The 21535-nt window shown below is 35.7% G+C and overlaps 1 protein-coding gene across 50 annotated transcripts in view; it reads left to right on the plus strand.

Annotated features, from left to right (window-relative positions):
- Positions 1-20344, plus strand: part of tjp1a (tight junction protein 1a) — a 196473-nt gene extending 176129 nt beyond the window's left edge. For 11 of the 50 annotated variants that reach the window (XM_073908586.1, XM_073908590.1, XM_073908587.1 and 8 more), the window contains 9 exons: positions 2306-2518; positions 4594-5289; positions 5373-5458; positions 7335-7532; positions 7784-7863; positions 9262-9691; positions 11551-11768; positions 12505-12609; positions 18518-20344. In XM_073908586.1, coding sequence (XP_073764687.1) covers positions 2306-2518; positions 4594-5289; positions 5373-5458; positions 7335-7532; positions 7784-7863; positions 9262-9691; positions 11551-11768; positions 12505-12609; positions 18518-18612 — 2121 coding nt within the window. In that variant the 3' untranslated portion in view covers positions 18613-20344. Of the gene's footprint in view, positions 1-2305; positions 2519-4593; positions 5290-5372; positions 5459-7334; positions 7533-7783; positions 7864-9261; positions 9692-11550; positions 11769-12504; positions 12649-18517 lie in introns of all 50 variants that reach the window. The other 39 variants (XM_005168933.6, XM_073908585.1, XM_021477860.3 and 36 more) reach the window with 5 other exon arrangements.
- The last annotated feature ends 1191 nt before the right edge of the window (positions 20345-21535 follow it).

Genomic DNA, 21535 nt, shown 5'->3' on the forward strand with positions numbered 1-21535 from the left:
CAATATTAAATTTTTTCGATATTACCGAAGTCGCATGACTCGGTAAAACTATAGGTCTTCTGAGAAAATTTGCTCAGGCGAATGAAGCGAACGGGAGGTAGCTGGAACTTCATTTCCCATCAGCCCCGGCGTGGCCATAATCCTTTGCGGTCTGTTGTCGCTACAGATCCAGTAATGCGGAAATGGAGTGTGCTGCTAGTAGCGGAGATGAAAAAAAGATGGAAATGATCGAACCTAAAGCGGGTGTTGTCGCCGCGCGCGTGCTGAATAGCGGTGCTGTCGCGCGCGTTCTGATCAGCTGTGTTGTGGCGCGCGTATTGTAAAGCGCCGAGGGGGGGTTGAGCGCGCATACTCAAGAGAGGTGTTATCGCGCGCCTACTGAAGGGCTGGACTGGACGGAGGTTGTGTCGCGTCGCGTCGCGTCGCGGGGGCACTTTTGATCGTTTTGGAAGGGCATTTTCTATCCAAGACTAAAAAGGGCATGTGCACTGCACAGGTTGAGCCCTATGTGTGCACGTGCCTGCAAGTTGGGGAATACGACTAATAACAGTCATGGGGACTGCAGAAACACAGCACACTGTTCAGATTGATGCAGACATTGACTTGTACCGCAAAGAGATCTCTATCTCACTCATGGTTTGTCCTCTCAAGTGGGGGAAAGACAATGCACAACGTTACCCCACTGCTGTCAACATGGGCCAAGTCATATCTCTCTTGTCCCAGAATCCTCAGTCCCAAATGAGAGGGTTTTTTTCTGTTGCAGGGGACATTGTAAATACTCAGATACCAGCTTTTACCAGATTATAGTTATATGATAATTTTCCTTTAAACCCATCTCTATCTAAGTGAGTGATTAAATTTTAAATGTGATGAGTTTTTAACAATACTAAATTGAAACTTTATTTTTTTTACATGGTTTAATAATTTTTTGTTATTAAAATTGAAGTTCCTGTTTCAAAGCTAACAGATAGATGGCTAATTTGTATGTCATTGACACTTTTGGCACTTTTTTGGGAGTATTTTCAAAAGTTTTTTTTTTTCCTGTAAATGATTCAATAAATACCGTACCGTGACATTCATACCGAGGTATTACCGTACCGTGAAATTCTGATACCGTTACATCCCTAATATATATATACCTTTGTTTTGGTGGAAGTGTCGAGTGGCGAAAGAGAGAAGGTTTTGCATTAAAAGGGGAGTTTCATTATGTGCACGCACTAATTTCACAGTAGCAACTCAAAACACAGATGCAGGGGAGATAGACAGTGACTATGTTTACTTGTACATCAGTAATCTAATTATGTGCCTTAATCTGAATAAGACAGTAATATGATTAAGGTGTTGACATGAGCTGCTTTTTAAATGTTCCTTTCATGATCCTGTTTTACATGTTACATAATTCGATTAACGTCATTGCGTCATCACGATATACCATTTCCTTCTGAGTTTCTTGTAATTTTTTGTGTTTCAAAAGAATTTTTTTTAAAAGAAGATGAGTGGCAAATCCGTATTTCACCATTTACAGATGCGAAAAGCTCTCTGATAAAAAATGTTCCTTAGAAACATATTTTTGTTGCATGTTGGCTGACAGAGCTGTGCTGTCATTGCAGGAAAATGAAAACAAAACATTCGTTGAGGCATATTTATAAACGAAACACTGATGACCCATATCTTTAAAGCAATTCTTAAGCTTCTACTTGTTTTAATTACGGTTGGCAACACAACGTGGCGTTTTTCTGCCGTTTTAATATTGTAACAGGTAAAACAGTTTTTGAAGCTATATTATGCATATTAATTAAGTTACATCTTATTCACAATAGAGCGCGCTGATTGGTTTAAACCAAGTCTTTCTCATAAATTAACGCTGAAAACTCAGACGTCACATTGTACCGGCCGGTACAGACATCCAGTCTCCATGCTAGAATTTACACAATAACCACTTGGCCGTGACGCAGCTTCAGAATTTTCTTTCAAACTCGAAATAACACAAAAACAACTCATTTTCACTTATTTGGGTGTTTCGTGACCCTTTAAGATTAAAGATTTATTTTAATTTTATATGTGTTGTATATAATGTTTTAAAGTTTTTTAAAAAAATAGGAAAAAAAGTGTTTTAAAAACACTCTTAGCATTTCTCCTCAGCGTTTAGTATGTATATATAAATGCTGTCACTATAGCTTAACATCAGTTGAATCTGGAACATCCTCTTAATAATAGAAAAGAAGTGGTGTGATAAGGAAAGTCAGCTGAAGTGCAGTGGTGAGGTTTGACCACATGTATTAAACATTTTTGAACACCTTCACAGAAAGCAGAGGCTGCTCTCCCCTCGCAGCCTGAGCCACTGGCAGAGACAGCGCCCCCTGCTGTTCATGTAAATGTAGGGGCCCCGAGTGCCAAGGATCTCACTCAGGGGGAAATCAGCCCCAAGGCTGGCTCTCTCTTCCCACCTGCCCCTGAGCTTATCCAACCCCCGTCTCCTGACCCCAACCAATCCGGACAGCCCGGGTCAGAGTCCAAGGTACCTCTCTAGCCACCCGCTCTGGACTGAAACCGGCCCACTTTGCGCCCGAGCCTGGTGCCCTCTCTTATCGCCGTCTGCCCTGCCTGTGTGCTGCAGCGCTTTTCTCTTGCTCTTGCATGTGTGCCGTGTGCCTGTTTAAAAGAGACTTCTCTTTCTTGTGTGTGTGCGTTCATAAACAACAGTGGCCACGACAGAGGCCTGCTGCACCGGCTCATTGTTCATGAACCTTCAGGAAAGCCCAGGCCCCCACTGTTGCTTGCCTATTTTTGCATGGGTTTTTTTTTTTTTTTTTTAGTTTTTTGCTTGTTGAAGTAGAGTTAGTCATTATTAATGGTGCATTGAATGTGGTGATTGATAAAATCTGTTTTAGGTCAGTATTTTAAACTTTGATTTTTTTCTTCTGTTGACTTTGAAAGGTAGCCTTGCTGATTGAAACATGTGACTCAACAAATGTTTGTTTGCTGATTTTTTTTTTTTTTTTAAATAGCCTTAACAGGGTTTTTGCAGGTCTTAAAATGTCACTCTTGTACAATTTAAGGCTTTGAAAACAGAAGGAAATCCAAAAGGAAATACAGAACCAAATAGTTTATGCTTAAAAAAAGAACAAAATGTTTTTATGTAGGGCTGGGCGAATATTTAAAAGTAATGGAAATCGATATTCAGAATCTCTGAATAATCGATCTAATTTTTCTTGGTAAATTTTTTTCAATTACTTTCTCTACCACATGTGGAGTCACGTGACCCTGCTCTGTTAAGGCTGATTTACACTTTTGCGTCGAACACACGGGTATGGTCTGGCGCAGCCTACACGTGGTCGCATACCCGAGCACCTCACAAATTGTAACTACACATCACATTTTTGTACTACATTAATGTTGATTGGAAGCTGCGGCAGAGATGCCTTGAGGCGGCATATTTTCTATTACAATAAAATTATTATGCACATTAAAATATTTGTTTACAGAAGATTCAAGAAATGCACTGTTTAAAATATTACATACAGGATATACAAGAGTTATTTTTATTTAGAAGAGATGCTTATTTTCTACTTTTGAAAACAGTAAAAATAATTAATTTTGTTTCCTAGTGCAAGTTATTTGAAGAAAAAAAGTGGCTGTTCGTTTTAGGTAATGTGTGTCTTATTTCCAGTTGTTTAACGTTGATGATCAATATACAATCATAGATTGTAGATAGTGTGTGTTTCCATCGTTTGTTTTAAAATTAAGTAATGGACTCTTCATTTAAACATCTCTCTTGTAGTATTTGAGCATATTTACTGTACAAAACCTTTCAATGAACTATGAGGGCAAAAACTAAAATAAATAAAATAATCGTTCTTTAATCGTAATCAAGTTAAAATTAATTAATGGAGATTTGGATTTTATGCCAGCTCGTCCAGCCCTACTTTTATGTCTTAAATTTACATTTATAAAAGATGCAGAAACCCTGTTTCTAGCAACTAATTTTAGTCAACAGAAGTAACTCCCATGACTTATTTGTTCATTCTCTTTTTTTAGGTGAATTGTAGCCACCTTGTATTAAGTATACCTCATTTTAATGTTGTAAAATCATAGCCAAAATTATGGTACGTATTTGGCAAGTAATGTTGTGGACAAGATGGTGTAGAGCTGTGATTATAGCATACTTTTATTTATCATGACTTGCAATGGCATATGGTTCCTAAAAGGCTACTTCTCAAAATATAATTTTTTGTTATTTGGAGCAAATTACTTTTGGTATTTTTCCCCTTTTCAGTGAGACTTTTGCTGGCTGATTCTCCCCAGTGTTTTTCGCAGCTTGGCGTGTCATAAGTCATTTAAACTCTCTCAAACTCTGAAACTGTCTGTGTGATGGCTGCCTCCATTTTTGACCTGTTCAATAACTGCCCACTCTTGAGTCTTCCTCTATTGCAGGTCTCTCTTCTGACTCTCTGCTTCATTCTTCAACTTTTAATCCGAATATTAATCACTTCTGGTTTCTGCCGTTTCATTCAATTCAATTGATTGCTGTGGTTTATGCATGTTATTTATGCAGTTTCACTTACAACTCTCCTCATTTGGCTTGATCGACAGATGTACAAGAAGGATATCTACCGACCCAACGAACCGGTGCAGATAAGCCAAAACCCTATGCAGCCCAACTACTACCAGGAAGACAAGCCATACAGAGATTATGACCACCAGCCCTACCGCTATGATGGAGGCTACATGGAACCAAAGGCTCGTAACTTTGACCCACATTTTGAGGACAGCGTGCCTCCATATAATGATCAATGGGGTCAGTATGACCACACCTCTGGGTATGAACCTCAAACACTCTACGAGGATGGTCTGAACCGCTTGTATGGTCACCCTCAGTCACGAAACGACACCGGCTACGACACAGGTCGACCTCGATACGGCAAACCAACCTCTGGACCAATCCGACACGATGAACCACCACCATCACGCCCACAATATGACACTCAACAAACCTCTCATTCCCCAGAACCGCCCAAACAACAATACTACGACCCTTCCCAAAGGCCTTCCTACACTCAAGCTCCACAAAAAGGCTATATGATCTCTGAAGCACCGGTAACGCCACCCAAACCTGAGTCGCTCTCACCGCCTTTGGAGCCTGCTCTTCCTCCTCCACCTCCTCCAGCCGAAGCAGAGGATGATCCAGCCATGAAGCCCCAGTCGGTGCTCACCAGGGTGAAGATGTTCGAGAACAAGCGATCGGTGTCTGTAGACAGAGCCAGAGAGTCTGCAGACTCTGGTATTCGGGTGAGTTGATGGTCTGCATGTCTACTCACTAAATATACACTTGGGCTAAATAATTCATATGTTCATCTTTCTGCTTCCTGTAGCCTGTGGACATGGTGCCTAAACCTGGCGCTGCCTCCGTGCCCAAAGCCAATTCTTTAAGTAACCTGGATCAAGAGAAGACCTTTAGGTAATGAGCTTGAGTATGAAGTATAAATCAGTGTGTTAGAATAAATGAGCATTGGTGTCTATTTAAAGAACACACATTTAAGCACACACGCATATCATTTTATAACATGCACTACTGTTCAATGTTAGGGGTCAGTTCAAACTTACAAAAACACTGTCTGAAATACATACAGTTAAGTGATAATGTTATGCTAAAACCCGGAGTAAGTGTTTGTGAAAGTCCAGCTTTGCCATTACAAGGATAAACTAATTTCATATATTTTCATTTGTGTGTGTGTGCGTGCGTGCGTGCGTGCGTGCGTGCGTGCGTGTATATATAAGTAGTATTGTCAGTGAATTTAAATGTCTTTTAATTTTTTTATTAAACTGAAAATGATAACATTCAACAATGTGTTGAATGGGTAATACTGTGATAATGGCAAAGTGGCAATTAATTTTGTAAAATTAATTTTATTTAATTTTGTAAAATTTTTGTAAATTTGTATTTTTCTTTTGGCAAGATAATGCCATTTTTGGCCCCAAATTATCAGCAACTGAAAATGTTGGTGCTTCCCTACTGAGCATAACAGGACTTTTAAAAATATTTGTGGCTTTGGAAAGCTACTTAGCCTTACTGCCTAATGCCCCATTGACATTCCCTGCCAATGCATTGATGAAATGAACAGTTAAATGTGCCAAAACTTTCTTCAGTTAAACAAAGAAAAAACTGAAATCATTGCATTTGGAAACATAGATCTTAAGGTGAATGTGTACCTTGGCTCTAGAGGTCAAACAACAAAAAATAAGGTCATGAATGTTCGTGTTATTCTGAAGTCAGATATGAGTTTCAGTAGTCATGTCAAAGCAGTAACTAAATCAGCTTACTATCATCTTAAAAAAACCTTTGCAAGAATTAGATGCTTTGTTTCCAGTAAGGACATGTTCATATTTTTATGACCAGTAGGGTGTATTACTGTAACGGCCTCCTCACTGGCCTTCCCAAAAAGACAGTCAGACAGCTCATCCAGAACGCTGCAGCCAGGATTCTGACCAGAACCAGAAAATGAGCACATCACACCTGTCCTCAGGTCTTTAAACTGGCTCTTAGTTACACTCAGAATAGATTTTAAAGTATTATTACTTGTCTATTAATCACGAAATGGCCTAGGACCTCACTACATTACAGATATGCTCACTCAATATAAACCTAACCAGATCACTCAGATCATTAGGATCAAATAAATTAGAAATTCCAAGAGTTCAGTCAAAGCAGAGTGAATCCGCCCTTAGCTACTACGTCCCCCACTGCTGGAATCAGCTTCCAGAAATGATCAGATGTGCTCTAACATTAGGCACATTTAAATCGAGCCTGAAAACACATCTGTTTAGCTGTGCCTTTACTGAATGAGCACTGTGCTACGTCAGATAGATTGCTCTATTATGTCTTTCTTTTCTTTTTCATTCTTTTATAACCTGATTTAACACGTTTTAATCTGTTTTTATTTGTTTTTAATCATTTTTATTCAGTTCTTATTTTTATTTTGTGTTTTAATTTATACTTGTTTCTTTTATTCCTGTTTATGTCAAGCACTATGAATTACCATTGTGTATAAAATGTGCCGTATAAATAAACTTGCCTTGCCTTGTAAAAAACATCAAATGATTAGTTGCATATCTCCATTTATTGGTAAAGGAGTCAAATACAAAATTTGTATTAATTCTGCATGTCCAAGATGAAACTCAGTGAAGCTGGTAAATGTATACATAATGACAGCTTCATAAACAATGAAATGACCTCAAGAATGTTTTATGAGGTTCAGATCATGCATTTTTACTTACACTGCTATTACATTGACAATATTGTATACATAAAATACATTATCGCTTTTCTTTGTCAGAACTCCAGAGCCCCAGCAGCCACAGCCTAAAGTAGATGATATCATTCGTTCAAATAACAATGACCCCGATGAGGATGAAGAATATTACAGGAAACAACTGTCCTACTTCGACCGCAGGAGCTTCGACAAACCCTCCACACAGCTGACACCTGCCATCAAACCAGCCCAACCCCAAACTCAACCAGCACACTATCCCAGGTACGTTTGAACTCAAGCATACTTACAGCAGCTCTTTAGATGTTCAACAGGTTTTGTTTCTTTTAAATATGTAATTTTATTAATACAAGCTTGATTGTTGGAATTCAAGTTACTTTTAAGCTTTGTGGAATCAGATTTTTTTTAGATCAAGTTTTTTTTAGCATTTTAATAGCAGTAAATGTTATGCTGGACTATATGGCTTTGAATTTTTTATTTTATTATTATTTTTTTTTGTTCTTTGTCAATTACAGAGCAGAGTCAGTGGAGAAGATCAACCCAGCTGCTCCATCAAACCCAGCTGTCCCACCACCAACCCTGCCTAAACCTGCAGGTACATGATTAATGGAAGAATAATTCTGAGTTTTTTTCGGATATACAAAACACCACACATAATTGAGACTTTTATGCAAGCTTTTAAAAATTTGGGTTAGTTATTTTTAAAGAAATTAATACTAACATTCAATCATTAAGCTGCTAAAAAGTACAGTAAAGACATTTATGACGTTACTATCATTTATTATGTTATAACTGTGTTAATAGAATAATCCACTTATGACATTAGTGTTATTTATAATGTTATAAATTTGTTCATTAAATAATCCTGAAGTCAGTCACAATTTTTATAAAATAAATTCATCAGCACAATTGTTTTCAACATCATAAATATTACTTCATCAGCAAATCGTGACATAAGAATAATAGCAATGAATTCTGTTTTTAAAAAAAATATTTTAAACCAATAATCAATTATTTTAGGTTAACAATGTTTTATTTATAATATTTAACTTATATTTTGATCTTAATATGACGTCTATTGACAGCATTTGTAAAAAATATTAGTCCAATTATTAAATGGTAGTATGTATTTTATTATATAAAACATTTTAATATTACTTTTAATCTTTAATCTTTTGCAGTCATAGTCAGTTTTAAACGGTTGTCATTGTGCACATTGTTAGCCCTATTCTTATTATTTTTAGTAGTAGTATGGTATTTTTGTCAAATATGCTTAGATGCCATTTTAAATGAATCTTTATAGTCATGTTAAAAAAATAAACTACAATTAATGATATTGACAAATATATGTTGGTTATGATCAAAACCAAAGAACACACTTGTCAAAAGATTAAAAATGATGACAAACAACAAATTCTTTTATTTCCGCACATTTTGTTATAGTATGCCCCAAATTTTAGTATTTAAAACGTTTCAGCATACCAAAAAGGTTTTAGTATGATTTGTGTTTATGCAAGTGAGACAAGTGTGGTGCTAATCGACTAGAGAAGGCACCAATAATGCTCTATACACCATACTAATCAAGCAAAACAAGTGTTTATTGCTGGTACACACAGCTGATACCAATTATCAGAATAATATTCAATAATCTTGAGTCATACTCTTTAACATGATTAGGGAAGATAGAAGTGTGAGTTGATCAGGCCCACCCTCTCTCTCTCCTAGGTGCATTATTTATACTTGCAAAGCACAAATTTGATGTTTGTAGAGTCAGCATGGTTAAATAGCATCAATATTCTACCTCCTGAAATTTGGAGAAAGGTAACTTCAAGGTGATGAGGCCCTTCTCTGGTCATTTGGTTGTTTGTTGAGCACAACAGGAGAAAAACAAAAAATGAGCCATTTCTTACTCCTTTCATAAAGAATTCCATATTGGTACTCTTTCTATAAAGTCATATGCTCACACATAACCACATCTCTCTCTCACACACAGCAACCCCACCTCTCGACCCTCACGGATCTCCCAAAGTAAAGCCTCCCAGTCATGAAGACACAGTCCAGAGCACTTACCTGCCTCACAAAAGCTTCCCAGAGAAATCCCCCGTCAACGGCACCGGCGAACCTCCAAAGACCAACAACACTGCCACGTCCAGCTACAACCGTTTTGTGCCCAAGCCGTACACCACCTCCGCAAGACCCTTCGAGCGCAAGTTTGACAGTCCCAAGTTCAATCACAATCTCCTCCCTAATGACTCCCAAAACAAGACGGATAATGTGAAAGCTCCCATCACCGCTAAACCACAGAGCTCACCCCAGCCGGCAGACCACGACAGTGGCCTGGACACCTTCACACGCACCATGGACCACAAACCCAAATACCAGCAGAACAACATCAACGCCGTACCCAAGGCAATACCTGTCAGGTACTGTACACACTTAGAAACAAGATCCATGATGGATAAGCTTACTTTGCTGGAAAATAAGTCGCACCGCTATATTGTAGGTCACACTATGTCAAAATAGAATTGTTAAAAAAGGAAAAAAACTTTTTGACAAATCAGTTTAAAAGTCACATTTTAAAATAATTTAGAAACTATGTAAAATGGTCAATCAGTAGCTCTCTGTAGGGATGCAGTGATTAACCAATTTCACCATTAACCACACTTAAATTCGTCACGGTTAATCGTACAGGCTTCTCAACACTGTTTCTGCAAGGAACAAAACTGCTGCAACAAAACAAAGTTATAACAACTGTGCTCTAGTTTAAAGTTCGAAGTTTGTACACCAAGGCTAATACCCACGCACACTGGATTAACTATGGTTGAAGCTATAAGGGATGTTCCCATATCGCGTCTTTTTGAGGCGCGCAGCATATTTGGAGCGACACGCATGCGGCACTTTGGGAGTGTAATGCACGCAACACATAAGCGGCGCTATGCGCTCATGATTTTCAGGGGCTCCTAGTTAAAAGAATGCCGCAAACGCACCATGAGTCACGTGACAAGAGCTGAACCAAAAGTGCCTTTCAGACAGAGGTTTAGCAGCCCTTGACAACATTTGTTCTCTTTAAAAGGAAATACTTTAGCTAATATGTAGCTTAGATTTACAAATACTATTTTTTATGTATTAATTGTTCTGTTGTTTATTTAATTTATCTATTTTTTATATTTAATTTATTACGATTATTATTTATGTTTAAATGCCAAAAACTTTTCCACTTATTTTTAAGTCCAAAGAGAAATGGGCTATTGTTTGATTTTATTATTATTTTGTGCTGTATTATTTAGGTACAGAGCAGCAATAAATAATTTACTCTTGTTTGATTTTTTTTTAAGTAGTAGTTCTTTGAAATTAATGAATGCATAATTATTGTGATAACTGTGAAACCATGATTATCCGCTTGTTAAGTCGTGACAGATGGAATACTTTTTCTGGGTCGTTTATGACGTTTATGACCACTTTTTAGTCATATCCCACATTAAAGTTTTATATTAAACCATGGTGTACACAACAGTCTCTGGACAACAAAACAACACAGACAACAAAATTTTAACAATTCATAAATAATTTATCACTTTCTGGCCACTATCGAATATTAGGCATGGATATATATTGCGCTCGTGATTTTCAGAAGTATTGTATCTTAACAATTATTAAACGCTTAGTAAACGTTTATTACATCATTTGTTGAGTCTCCCCATACAGTTTGACAGAGTTCTTGGACCCGAAAGTCGCTACGCCTGATGTCACTCTTAACAAGCGGATTCCTCAGACTATAATAGTACAACCAAAATTTATGATTGTTTCATCTCTTGCCCTACGTGTATCTGAATGTTCGGAAAATGTATAAAAGTATTTTAATTCCCCTCACAAATAGTCAAAATATAACAATGTTCAGGAAAAAAATGAAATGAACAATACAACTTTAAATGTATCATATATCTTCATATAACATCAAAAATTATAGTGGCATTGAGTGTTGACCACATTTATTGAATTGAGCCTACACAAATTTAAATCAACCCCAGACGAGCAGCATCTGGGAAATGCACTTTACAAATGTGTAAGTCTCCCTCTCAGCATCTAGCATGTGTTACTAGCTTGACGTTAATTGCTTTATATTGGTTCTTTTAAGGGTCAATAAAGCACAAAATATTAATATGTTCACATTAAGTACAAATCAGTATTTTTCAGCTATTAGTTTTCCACTATTGCTACATGGCTAGAATATCGCTCTTTTTTTTAAATTGCGGATTATTTTTTTGTTTTTTTCACTCTTCAGCCCGAGTGCTTTGGAGGATGATGACGATGATGACAGCCACACGGTGGTGGCGACAGCGCGGGGTATTTTCAACTCTAATGGTGGGGTCCTGAGCTCCATTGAGACAGGAGTAAGCATTATTATCCCACAGGGAGCCATCCCTGATGGCGTGGAGCAAGAGATCTACTTTAAAGTGTGTCGGGATAACAGCATCCTGCCACCTCTGGACAAAGAGAAAGGTCAGTCACGCATCTGTTATCACTGGGGGGTAAAACAAATCTGGAAATTCTCTGGTCTGTGAAAGAAAACAGGTAATGTAGTGTTGTATGTTGATTCACAAGTACGTTTTTTTTTTTTCAGAGTTCCCACGCTTCTTGAAATTACCTACTGTAAAAGAACTTGAATTACAGACAAATGGTTTTTATGCCTGGAAAGTACTTAAAAATAAACACAGGCCCTTGAAAGTGCTTGAATAAAATTTGCTTATGGTTTTATTTCAACAATTGTACTTAATTGTCAAAAACAAAACGAACAATCTGAGAAACTCTTAATTAAAGATCTTACATTTAAATCTTGCACAAAAACACTGACAAATAATGCTTATTTTAACTATTTCATTTACCACATGTTTTTGAACATGACTTTAAAACATTGCATAAAAATTTTCATAAAACATTTAAACAGGCACTGACAGTGCAAATAAGAATGCTAAGCTAGAGTTTAGGAATATACAGGGAAAATCATCAGTATATAAATACCCAAGAATACATAATAACCTCAAGTAAATCATACCAAAAGTAGTGTAAAGTTTTAACAAGATAAGCCAAGATTCTTTTACCTGGTGTTCACAATCCCCAAGGGTTACTGTAACTACTTTAAGTGTGCAGTACCTTGTCTCTCTGTCTATTTTCTACTTGATACTTGATGTTAAGTTTCTGAATAGACTCATTTCTGTCTTTTGTATTGTCTTTGCAGGAGAAACTCTGTTGAGTCCTCTGGTGATGTGTGGTCCTCACGGTCTGAAATTCCTGAAGCCAGTGGAGCTCCGCTTACCTCACTGTGCGTCTATGACCCCTGATGGTTGGTCTTTTGCTCTAAAATCCTCCGACTCCTCGTCGGGTACGCTGTCCTCTCTCTGTCCTTTTGGGTTCGTTTGGGATGGCTTTGTGACATCTTGTGTGATCATGGGTCTTTTTTCATCATTATGTATTTTCTTTTTCATGCCTCCATATCATTTGTTTACACATTTTTTATTATTTATTTAATTAGTCATTGTTAACATGCATCATTCACTCACTCCAGCCTGTTCATTCATGTGTGTTTTTTTAAATCCATGTGTCAGTTTTAACCCTAAAACAGATGTGAAAATTCACCTTAACATCCAGGTCATGCTCTTTTAGCAATATTAAGAAGTTGGTGGTTAATAAGATTTTTTCCCCAGAAGAAATTTAAGTTTAATCATAATAATAGTACAAAATATTTTGTTTCCCAGTAAACAGTGATATTTTTTTTATTCTTATTAATCAAAAAATCCTAAAAAAAGAAAAGAAAAAAAATTACAAATGTAAGTAGACTGAACAAAAAAACAATTAAGTTAACTTAATCAATTTGTGTTGGGAGAACATAAAGGAATTGTGTGGAACCCAGCATTTTTTACATTGTAGATTGAAATAGAATTGAAATGTAGATTGTTTGCATCACAGAAATACATTAATTTTAAAATGCATTCAAATGATTTTTCCATAAAGGAATAAATAGCCAATCTCACAAGTTACACCATATTTTACAATATTTTACTAAATGTTTATATATATATATATATATATATATATATATATATATATATATATATATATATATATATATATATATATATATATATATATATATAACAAAAACTATTTGTTTTGAACATAACACTTGTGAATATTCACATATCCATTATGTTTTAATAGATGAACATTTGCATTACAGAAATATAACATTTTAAGGGGTGCCTTGTATTTTGAAGAGCTTGACAAACTTAAAATTGTGCACATTTTGAGTAGTAATAGTCATTTTTGCTAGCCAGATTTGAACACCTTGTGTTCTTTAGATCAAGTAACCATATCACTCGATTTCTCCCTCTGGGTTAGTTGAATAATCAAAGATCTGCAGATGAACTATCAAATAGGCATTCCATCTTTACTTAATTCTCACAATTTCACTAATTTACCAAAGTTAATTCACATCTATTAATCATAATAATCACTCACATTATTGTTTGTGCTTTAAACTGATTCTCACACAGCCTCCCAAATGACTAAACATGCAGAGATGCTGGAATTGGCTTTGTCCCGCTAACGGAGAACAACAAATGTTTTTTCCCTGTGTCTTGATTTTTCTCTTTCTCCCTCTCGTTTCACTCATCTTTATCTCTGTCTCAGTCTCTAACTCTTATTGGTAAACACGGCTGCACCTGGATTAGCCTTTAATGAACCTCTCCTTCTGAATGTGCGGTGGAGAGATCAGAGAGATCATCCTGCCTCATCCAAAACTATTACAGGCCTTTGTTTCTAATCTGCATAATTTCAAACAAGGCCATTATTTATACAAAGCTCAAGGCAGACGTCCCTGCACTCTCTTGGAAAGAGAAAGTTCACCTTACTGCTTTAACATTGAATGTGTTCTGATGGAGCTCACAGCAGAGCACAAAAGCCTCACGTCCTTATAGCTTATAGATTTTATTAATGAGCTCATATATAATATGCTCATATATATATGTATATATATATATATATATATATATATATATATATATATATATATATATATATATATATATATACATGTATGTATGTATGTATATATATATATATATATATATATATATATACATATATATATATATATATATATATATATATATATATATATATATATATATATATATATATATATATATACATACACACACACACATACAGGTGAAGACAAAATTATTAGCCTTCCTGTGAAAGTTTCTCATGTTCTGTTTAAAAGATTTTCAACACGTTTAAAAATAATATCTAATATTTCATTTAATTTGCCTTTGCAATAATGTTAGTAGATACTGTTTAACTTGTTTATTTTGCAAGATACTACTATTATATAGCTTAAACCCGCGGTCAAGCTAGAGTTTAGCATGAACTTTTGGATGGTGCTGTGAAATAACGGGATAAAATAAGATGGAACAATTCTGATGAAACGAACAATTGCTCCAAATGTTCATTTTCTATAAGGATCAGTCATGTTTTCAGCTTCTATTGCTCTCATGTTTTTACGTGATGTAAAATCGCAGGTCAGAGATCACCAAATTTGGACTTGGGGATGCAACGACATGCGCAATCGTTGCATGAGCTTGTGTTTCCAGTCTGTCACATTTGAATGCATATTAATGGAAGTCAATTGGGCAAAAGGTGCAGTAGACTGTGGGTTTAAGGCTTAACTAGGTTAATTACAGTAGGTTAATTAAGCAAGTCAATGGGTAACAGTGGTTTGTTCTTTTGCCATTCAAAAAAAATTTCTTAAAAAGGAAACTAATCTACCCCTTTTTAACACATGTAAAATCAGTCTCTGATGTCCCAAGAGTGTGCATCTGAAGTTTAAGCCCAATACATCCCACAAATAATATTTAATAACTCTTTGAAACTACCCCTTTATAGCCTTTGCAAAGTATGCTGTTTTGGTGACTGTGGCTTTAAATTCAAATGAGATTGTGAGCTTTTTCAAAAGAGGGCGGAACTAATATATATATATAATAGGAAACAAAGTAAAGAATGTATCTCTGTAAATTTAGAAAAATAATTCAAATGTCTAATAAATATTGTCTTCAACTGTATGATATTATTTAATCACCATTTTAATATTTAAGTGTCAATTTTGCACCACAAACTCACCAAACAAGTACATACTGTATGTTTGTTTTGAGTCTTAAACTACTTTTTTCTCTGAATTCTGTTTGGTGCTGCTAGTGATGGTGAAATAACACACACTTCACCTTGATGAATGGAAAAACCTATGTGTTCTTATGCATTACAGCACCTTAGGCTATGAGCTTATTGGTTATTGCTTGGTCTCTGCTGATTATCTCTGTCAGAACAAATAATGCATGCTGAGAGCTCGTGTTATCTGTGAGCATCCCGCTTTGCTCATGTCTTTGCCTCATGCAATCCAAACAGCACAAGAGCTAAAAATTTACACAGCTTTATTCTTTGATAGAATGGTTTTAAATGTCATGATTTTTCAAATATGTGTTTGGTTGTTCATTAGAGTTTTGGTAGTGTTTTTTAGAATAGTGTATGCATGGCGCTTTATTCAACATTTATTTAATATTTTGTGCTGTCACTGATAAAAGCTTGATTTATAATACACTACTGTTCAAAAGTTTGGAGTCAATTTGATCAAAAAAAAAAAAAACTTGAAATAAGCCTCTCGTTTAACAAGGCTGCATTTATGTTATTTAAAAATATAATCATGTAGAATATAATTACAAATTTAAAAGCAACAACAGTTTTCTTTGTTAATTTCAGAATGTAATTTATTTATATACAAGTCTGATGATTTAACAATTTAACATTGTGTCCTAATCAATAATAAAACACAGTAAAAAGTATTTACTATGCTTATCATAAATACATGCAACAAGCAACAGGGGGTTAGAAATGTTTTTAGAAAGAATTTTAGAAATGTTTTCTGTTTTTGTGACAAGAGTTACACAGACAACAAACAACAGCTCGCAAACTATGACGCAATATTATTAAAGATTGATTATGTGCTTTATTCAGTGATAAAAGTGCATATTGTGAGTTTCTATTCTTTTTCAAATATTTCCCAAGTGATGTTTAACAGGGGAAGGACATTTTTAACAGAATTTCCTTAATATTTGACTTCTAGAGAAAGGGTTAGTACTTTTAGTTTTGGCTGGAATAAAACTGTTTTAAAAAGTGTCAAAATAATTACGGTTAATTATTACTCCCTTAAGAATTTTTTTTTTTTTTCAGATTGATGATAAGTAACCTATTTGAACTAACTAACATAACAGTAGTTAAACCTTTAGATTGCACTTTAAACTGAATACTGGTAATGGGAAAGACTAAATAAATACATTTTTAGAAATAAGTTATTAAAACTGGGATGTTTAAAATGTGTCTGAAAAAATCTAAAAAATGTTAAATAGCACTTAGGAACACTTTTATAAACATTTAACCCCAATGACAGAGTAAAAAAATATACACATATATAAATATATACACACACACACACACACACACACACACACACACACACACACACACACACACACACACACACAAACACACACAGTATACATATATATACATAATTAAATAAAGTAATACTAATACAACACAGGGCAAAGTAAATTAAATAAGTAAAAAACTAGATAAAAATAATGTTGTTACATTTGTTAGTCACATTAACAATAATGTGCTTGCTACTTCTTGTTTATAGTGACTTTAGTTGTGCTGAGGTTGGACCAATGTGTCTAGTTAAGGGCGTTACAATACCGGAGTAAAATTGCAAAAGTAAGAACCAATTCTGACCATAATATGATTTCTTAAATAATCACTTCAAGCGGTGTTAAATCATCAAAACAGTTTTATCAGTGGCCTCCAATGAGTATAAAAACTTATGAGCTGAGCCTCTGAGAGAGAACTTAATCTGCAATTTCCGAAAACTTAACATGTCTAAAACCAGACTTTGATTGAGGGTGGTTCTAGTGAATTTTACACTAAGAGAATTCTCTTACGAGCAACAAGGGAGGAAAAGACGTTTTTTTGAATGTTTGTGACATTAAAATCATCTGGCAGTTTCCCAAACATAGCGATATGTGGGTTTGGGTTTAGATTAATGCCCAATTTGTCTAAGATTGCCTTAAAATAACCTCCAAAATTCAGACAATTTGTGGCACGACCAGAACATGTGAGAGAGGTTGCACGGGGTCTGTGAACACCTATTACATTTGCTATCTAATGTGTCTGGATAAAGCTTTAAGTGTTTCTCTTTGCTATATGTAGTCTGTGGATGACCTTAAACTGTAAAAGTATAATCTAGCACAACTTGAATTAAAGCCTAATCCCAGGAATCATCAGAGAGATTCAACTCAAGTTCTTATTCCCATTCCATCTTAATCTTATTTAGGATAGATTTATTAGTTGGAGAGAGTAAATTATATAAATATGAAATATGGCCTCTTGACAAGGTTTTGGCTTTAATAATCAAGTCTATCCCGCTAGCTGTTGGGATATGTGGGAATGAAGTTGTGTGTGTTCTTGCGAAGTCACATAGTTGGAAGTATCGAAAAAAGTCTGACCTGTTTAAACTAATTGTAGAAATCAGCTGGTTGTATGTAGAAATGTATGAGAAATGTAGAAAGCTTGCGAACAGATCTTCAATATACAAGTCTCCCAACTCTCGTATTCCCTTATTCTCTAAGTTGATAACATTTGAGTCACTTTTAGCAGGTATAAATAAATGATTATTGCGAATAGGGGTTGATAATGGGAGGGTGAGCCAGCCAAAGTTGCGTCTTATTTGCCAGATTTTTAGAGTTTCGATGACCACAGGGTGGAAATAAACCTTTATAATAATAATGGATAAAATGTATAAAATTGACCTCAAATCTTGAAAGACACTGAATAAACATTAATAATGTTCAAATTACTTCATGTTTGTGACTTACTCATCAATTAATTATTCAGACATTGCTCTTCTGATTAGCTGATTCTAATTTATTTATATTCTTGGCATCTTTAGAGCCTGTTGCATGTGGTGTGAACCTAGATTTTTTGTTGTAATCTTATCAGGCTACCTTTGATTTGGACACAATGTACTGCGTCAAAGCTGAATAAAACCTAATAAATCTCAAAGACTCCAAACTTTTGAACAAGAAGTTTCTAACTCCGATCATCCATCAAATTCATCCGCATGTTCTTTGTTGTTCATCCAGGTGATCCGAAGAGTTGGCAGAACAAATCTCTTCCCGGAGATCCCAACTACCTGGTTGGAGCCAACTGTGTGTCTGTGCTTATTGACCATTTCTGAGGAGGCTGACGACAGCAGGTCCTGTTACTGAATGTGGAACCAGATTAAAGGAGAAAGGACCTTCCCCCTTATGAACACACACACACTTACACAACACACACACACAAAACATGAAGGCACTACGCTCCACTATAAATGAAGGGTCTCCTGGCTTTGTTTACGGTAACCTCTGAGACTGCAGGGAGAGTTACATCCTATGAAGTGCTGTTTTAATCTCCTCATCGTTCCTTCTCTTCTTTTTTAAGTGCTTTTAAAGGCTTTCGAGGATAACAAAAACAGACATTAACCACTGATGGACTGCATGCTCCGTGCCACTGACCAACTAATACTCACACTGCAAGCCAACTGTAATGTTTTCCACACGTTTGTTTTGTTTTTGATTTATTAGGTTCTTCCATTCAGTCTAGACTACTTTAACGAACGTATAGACTATTATATTAATGTGCAAATGTATTTTCACTCCATATAGTCTGCACACTATAATGATTCTCATGTATAGCGCAATCTTTTCTAGAATACGGATTTCTAGTTTTTAGGCTTTCAGGCAAGCGGTTGAAGTGCACAGCTGACACGTTTTCCTGACTTTTATCATGTCAAGGTGCAGGATCAGTGCTAGGTGAGAGCATAACGGATATGATGAATAATAACAGTATGAATTTTTCTAGCCAAGGAAGTGTCACCTAAGGCTCTTTTTTTACTAGCTCCTTTGTAGACACCGCTAGCCTCCTCACATACCTGTGAACTTGAGCACTGGAACATTCCTGCTGTGTCGAGATCTATGCACGTGCTTTGACTCAGGTGTGAAGAACCGCTGCTCTCTCCTTTTCTTCCGTCTATCTCTCTCTTTCTCTCACTCCCTCGATCTCTCACTCCATCTGAAGCAGTGATGCCTTATCTGAAACGACTCACTTTTTTCAATGAGAATTTTAAAAAAAAAAAAGAAAAAACTTTTTGGTTTCTTTTTGCTAAGTTGTTCTAATGATAAATTATGAAGAAACTGAAGTTGTCTTTCTGCCATTTTATGTCAACCCGCTGTATAAATAAACCTGGGTGTTGCACACGAAAAACAGCGTAAAGGTTAAGAACAGGTTTTCTCTTATATTATTTTTAATCTGCTATGCACATGTTCTTTAAAGAGAAACAGAAGGAGGATATCGAATTGGCTGTACATAAAGCTAGCATATTGCCTTCATTATTGGTTTGTAAATGACTTTTTTTGTACGTCTTTATTATTTTGTATAAAACCTAAAGGGGGAACGTTTATAAAAGAGGATGAATGAAGTGAAAACGGTCGTCTTTGTATTCTGGTTCTACCCTTGAGCCTCAGAACGTGTACTTAGCAGTAATAATATCACCTTTTCTACAGATACACACTAAATATTTACGCGTTTTTAACGATAACCGTCTTTTTATTCTTTATTTACAAGAGAAAGTGCTCGATGTAAACTATTCTCAAAACCTGGTTCTTTTAAAACGGTGTGCTCTGGAAATGTGTTCTACGCATTTATTTGTGATACTGGATGCTATATTGTGTGTCCTGAAATGTATTTTTGTACTAATAGACGATTTATTATGGCACACCGGAAGACTTTTGTTTTGTTTTGTTTTCTTTAGACTATATAACACAGCTTTGACTGGTCATTAGCTCTTCACGAGTGGCAGAGTTTGTTCCCTTTTCAACACAATTTCCAGTATGCCACTGTATTAAAAAAAATAAATCATTTTTAAAATACACCGTGTTGCTGTCTTATAAGAGATTGTGTTTGCAATGTCCCGCAGTAAACCTACAGGAGCGAGCAAGGTGACTTTGAAAACATGTCTTGTTGCGACAAAACGCTGCAGTGTGTTGAGTAGTGACACTCGAAGGCCTGCAGAGGGCGCGAATGCTTTAGTTTATGTCATCGTTTATTGTGTTGGACGATTTTAAAAGTGACTTTAATGCAGGGATGTTCAGACTCGGTCCTAGAGGGCCGGAGTCCCACAAAGTTTAGTTCCAATTCCAGTCAGACACACCTGGCCGAGCTAATCAAGCTCTTACTATGTATTCTCTCCTTTGCAAGTGTGTTGAAGCAAGTTAGAGCTAAGTTTGGAGTTTGGACACCCCTGCTTTAATGCCTAGTTAAAATATCAAATCTTCATTAGGTCTTAATGACATTGCAAATCTTGTTTAATAAATGAACGTGATTTATCCCTTATTTATAAGTCAACATAAATCGATATGTTTTATAAGTCTAATGTTTTCAACAGCTCCAAACCATGAAGTTTTTTAATGTTATTATACTATTGAGTCTATTTATAGATAAATGAAACAAGGGTACAAGAATGATAATGTAAGAATTAATGTAAGAATTAATGCATATTAGTTTAACATGCCAGTAAATCATCACTCCAATTTTTACACTCCTGTATGATGATTTATGTGGTCTATTAATTTTGTAATAATCATGTGCCCTGTATCTTACATATAGGCCTCTACCAAATATGAAAAATGTCAGTGTCTGTATATTATGGCATGTTTAATATGCAACTATTTGAAATTGAAGTTTTATGCTACATTATTATTATTTTTATTTTTAATTTTTACAATTAACTGTGTGCCAGGTAGAGAGTGTGGATTGTTGCAACATTGGGCAATTGCAACAAGTCTTATTTCTCCATTCACAAATGAGCTAGAGCTGGGGTGTCCAAACTCAATCCTGCTTTAGTGTCCTGCTGAGTTTAGCTCCAACTTGCTTCAACACACCTGCCAGGAAGTTTCTAATACATCTAATAAGAGCTTGATTAGCTAGTTCAGGTGTGTTTGATTAGGGTTGGAGCTGCAGGAGACCGGCCCTCCAGGACCAAATTTGGACACCCCTGAGCTAGAGCATATTCTAGGTCTCAAACTTGATTCCTGAAGGGCCACAGCTCTGAACAATTTTGC

The sequence above is a fragment of the Danio rerio genome, chromosome 7 (genome assembly GCF_049306965.1).
Source record: "Danio rerio strain Tuebingen ecotype United States chromosome 7, GRCz12tu, whole genome shotgun sequence".
Taxonomy (NCBI): Eukaryota; Metazoa; Chordata; class Actinopteri; order Cypriniformes; family Danionidae; genus Danio; species Danio rerio.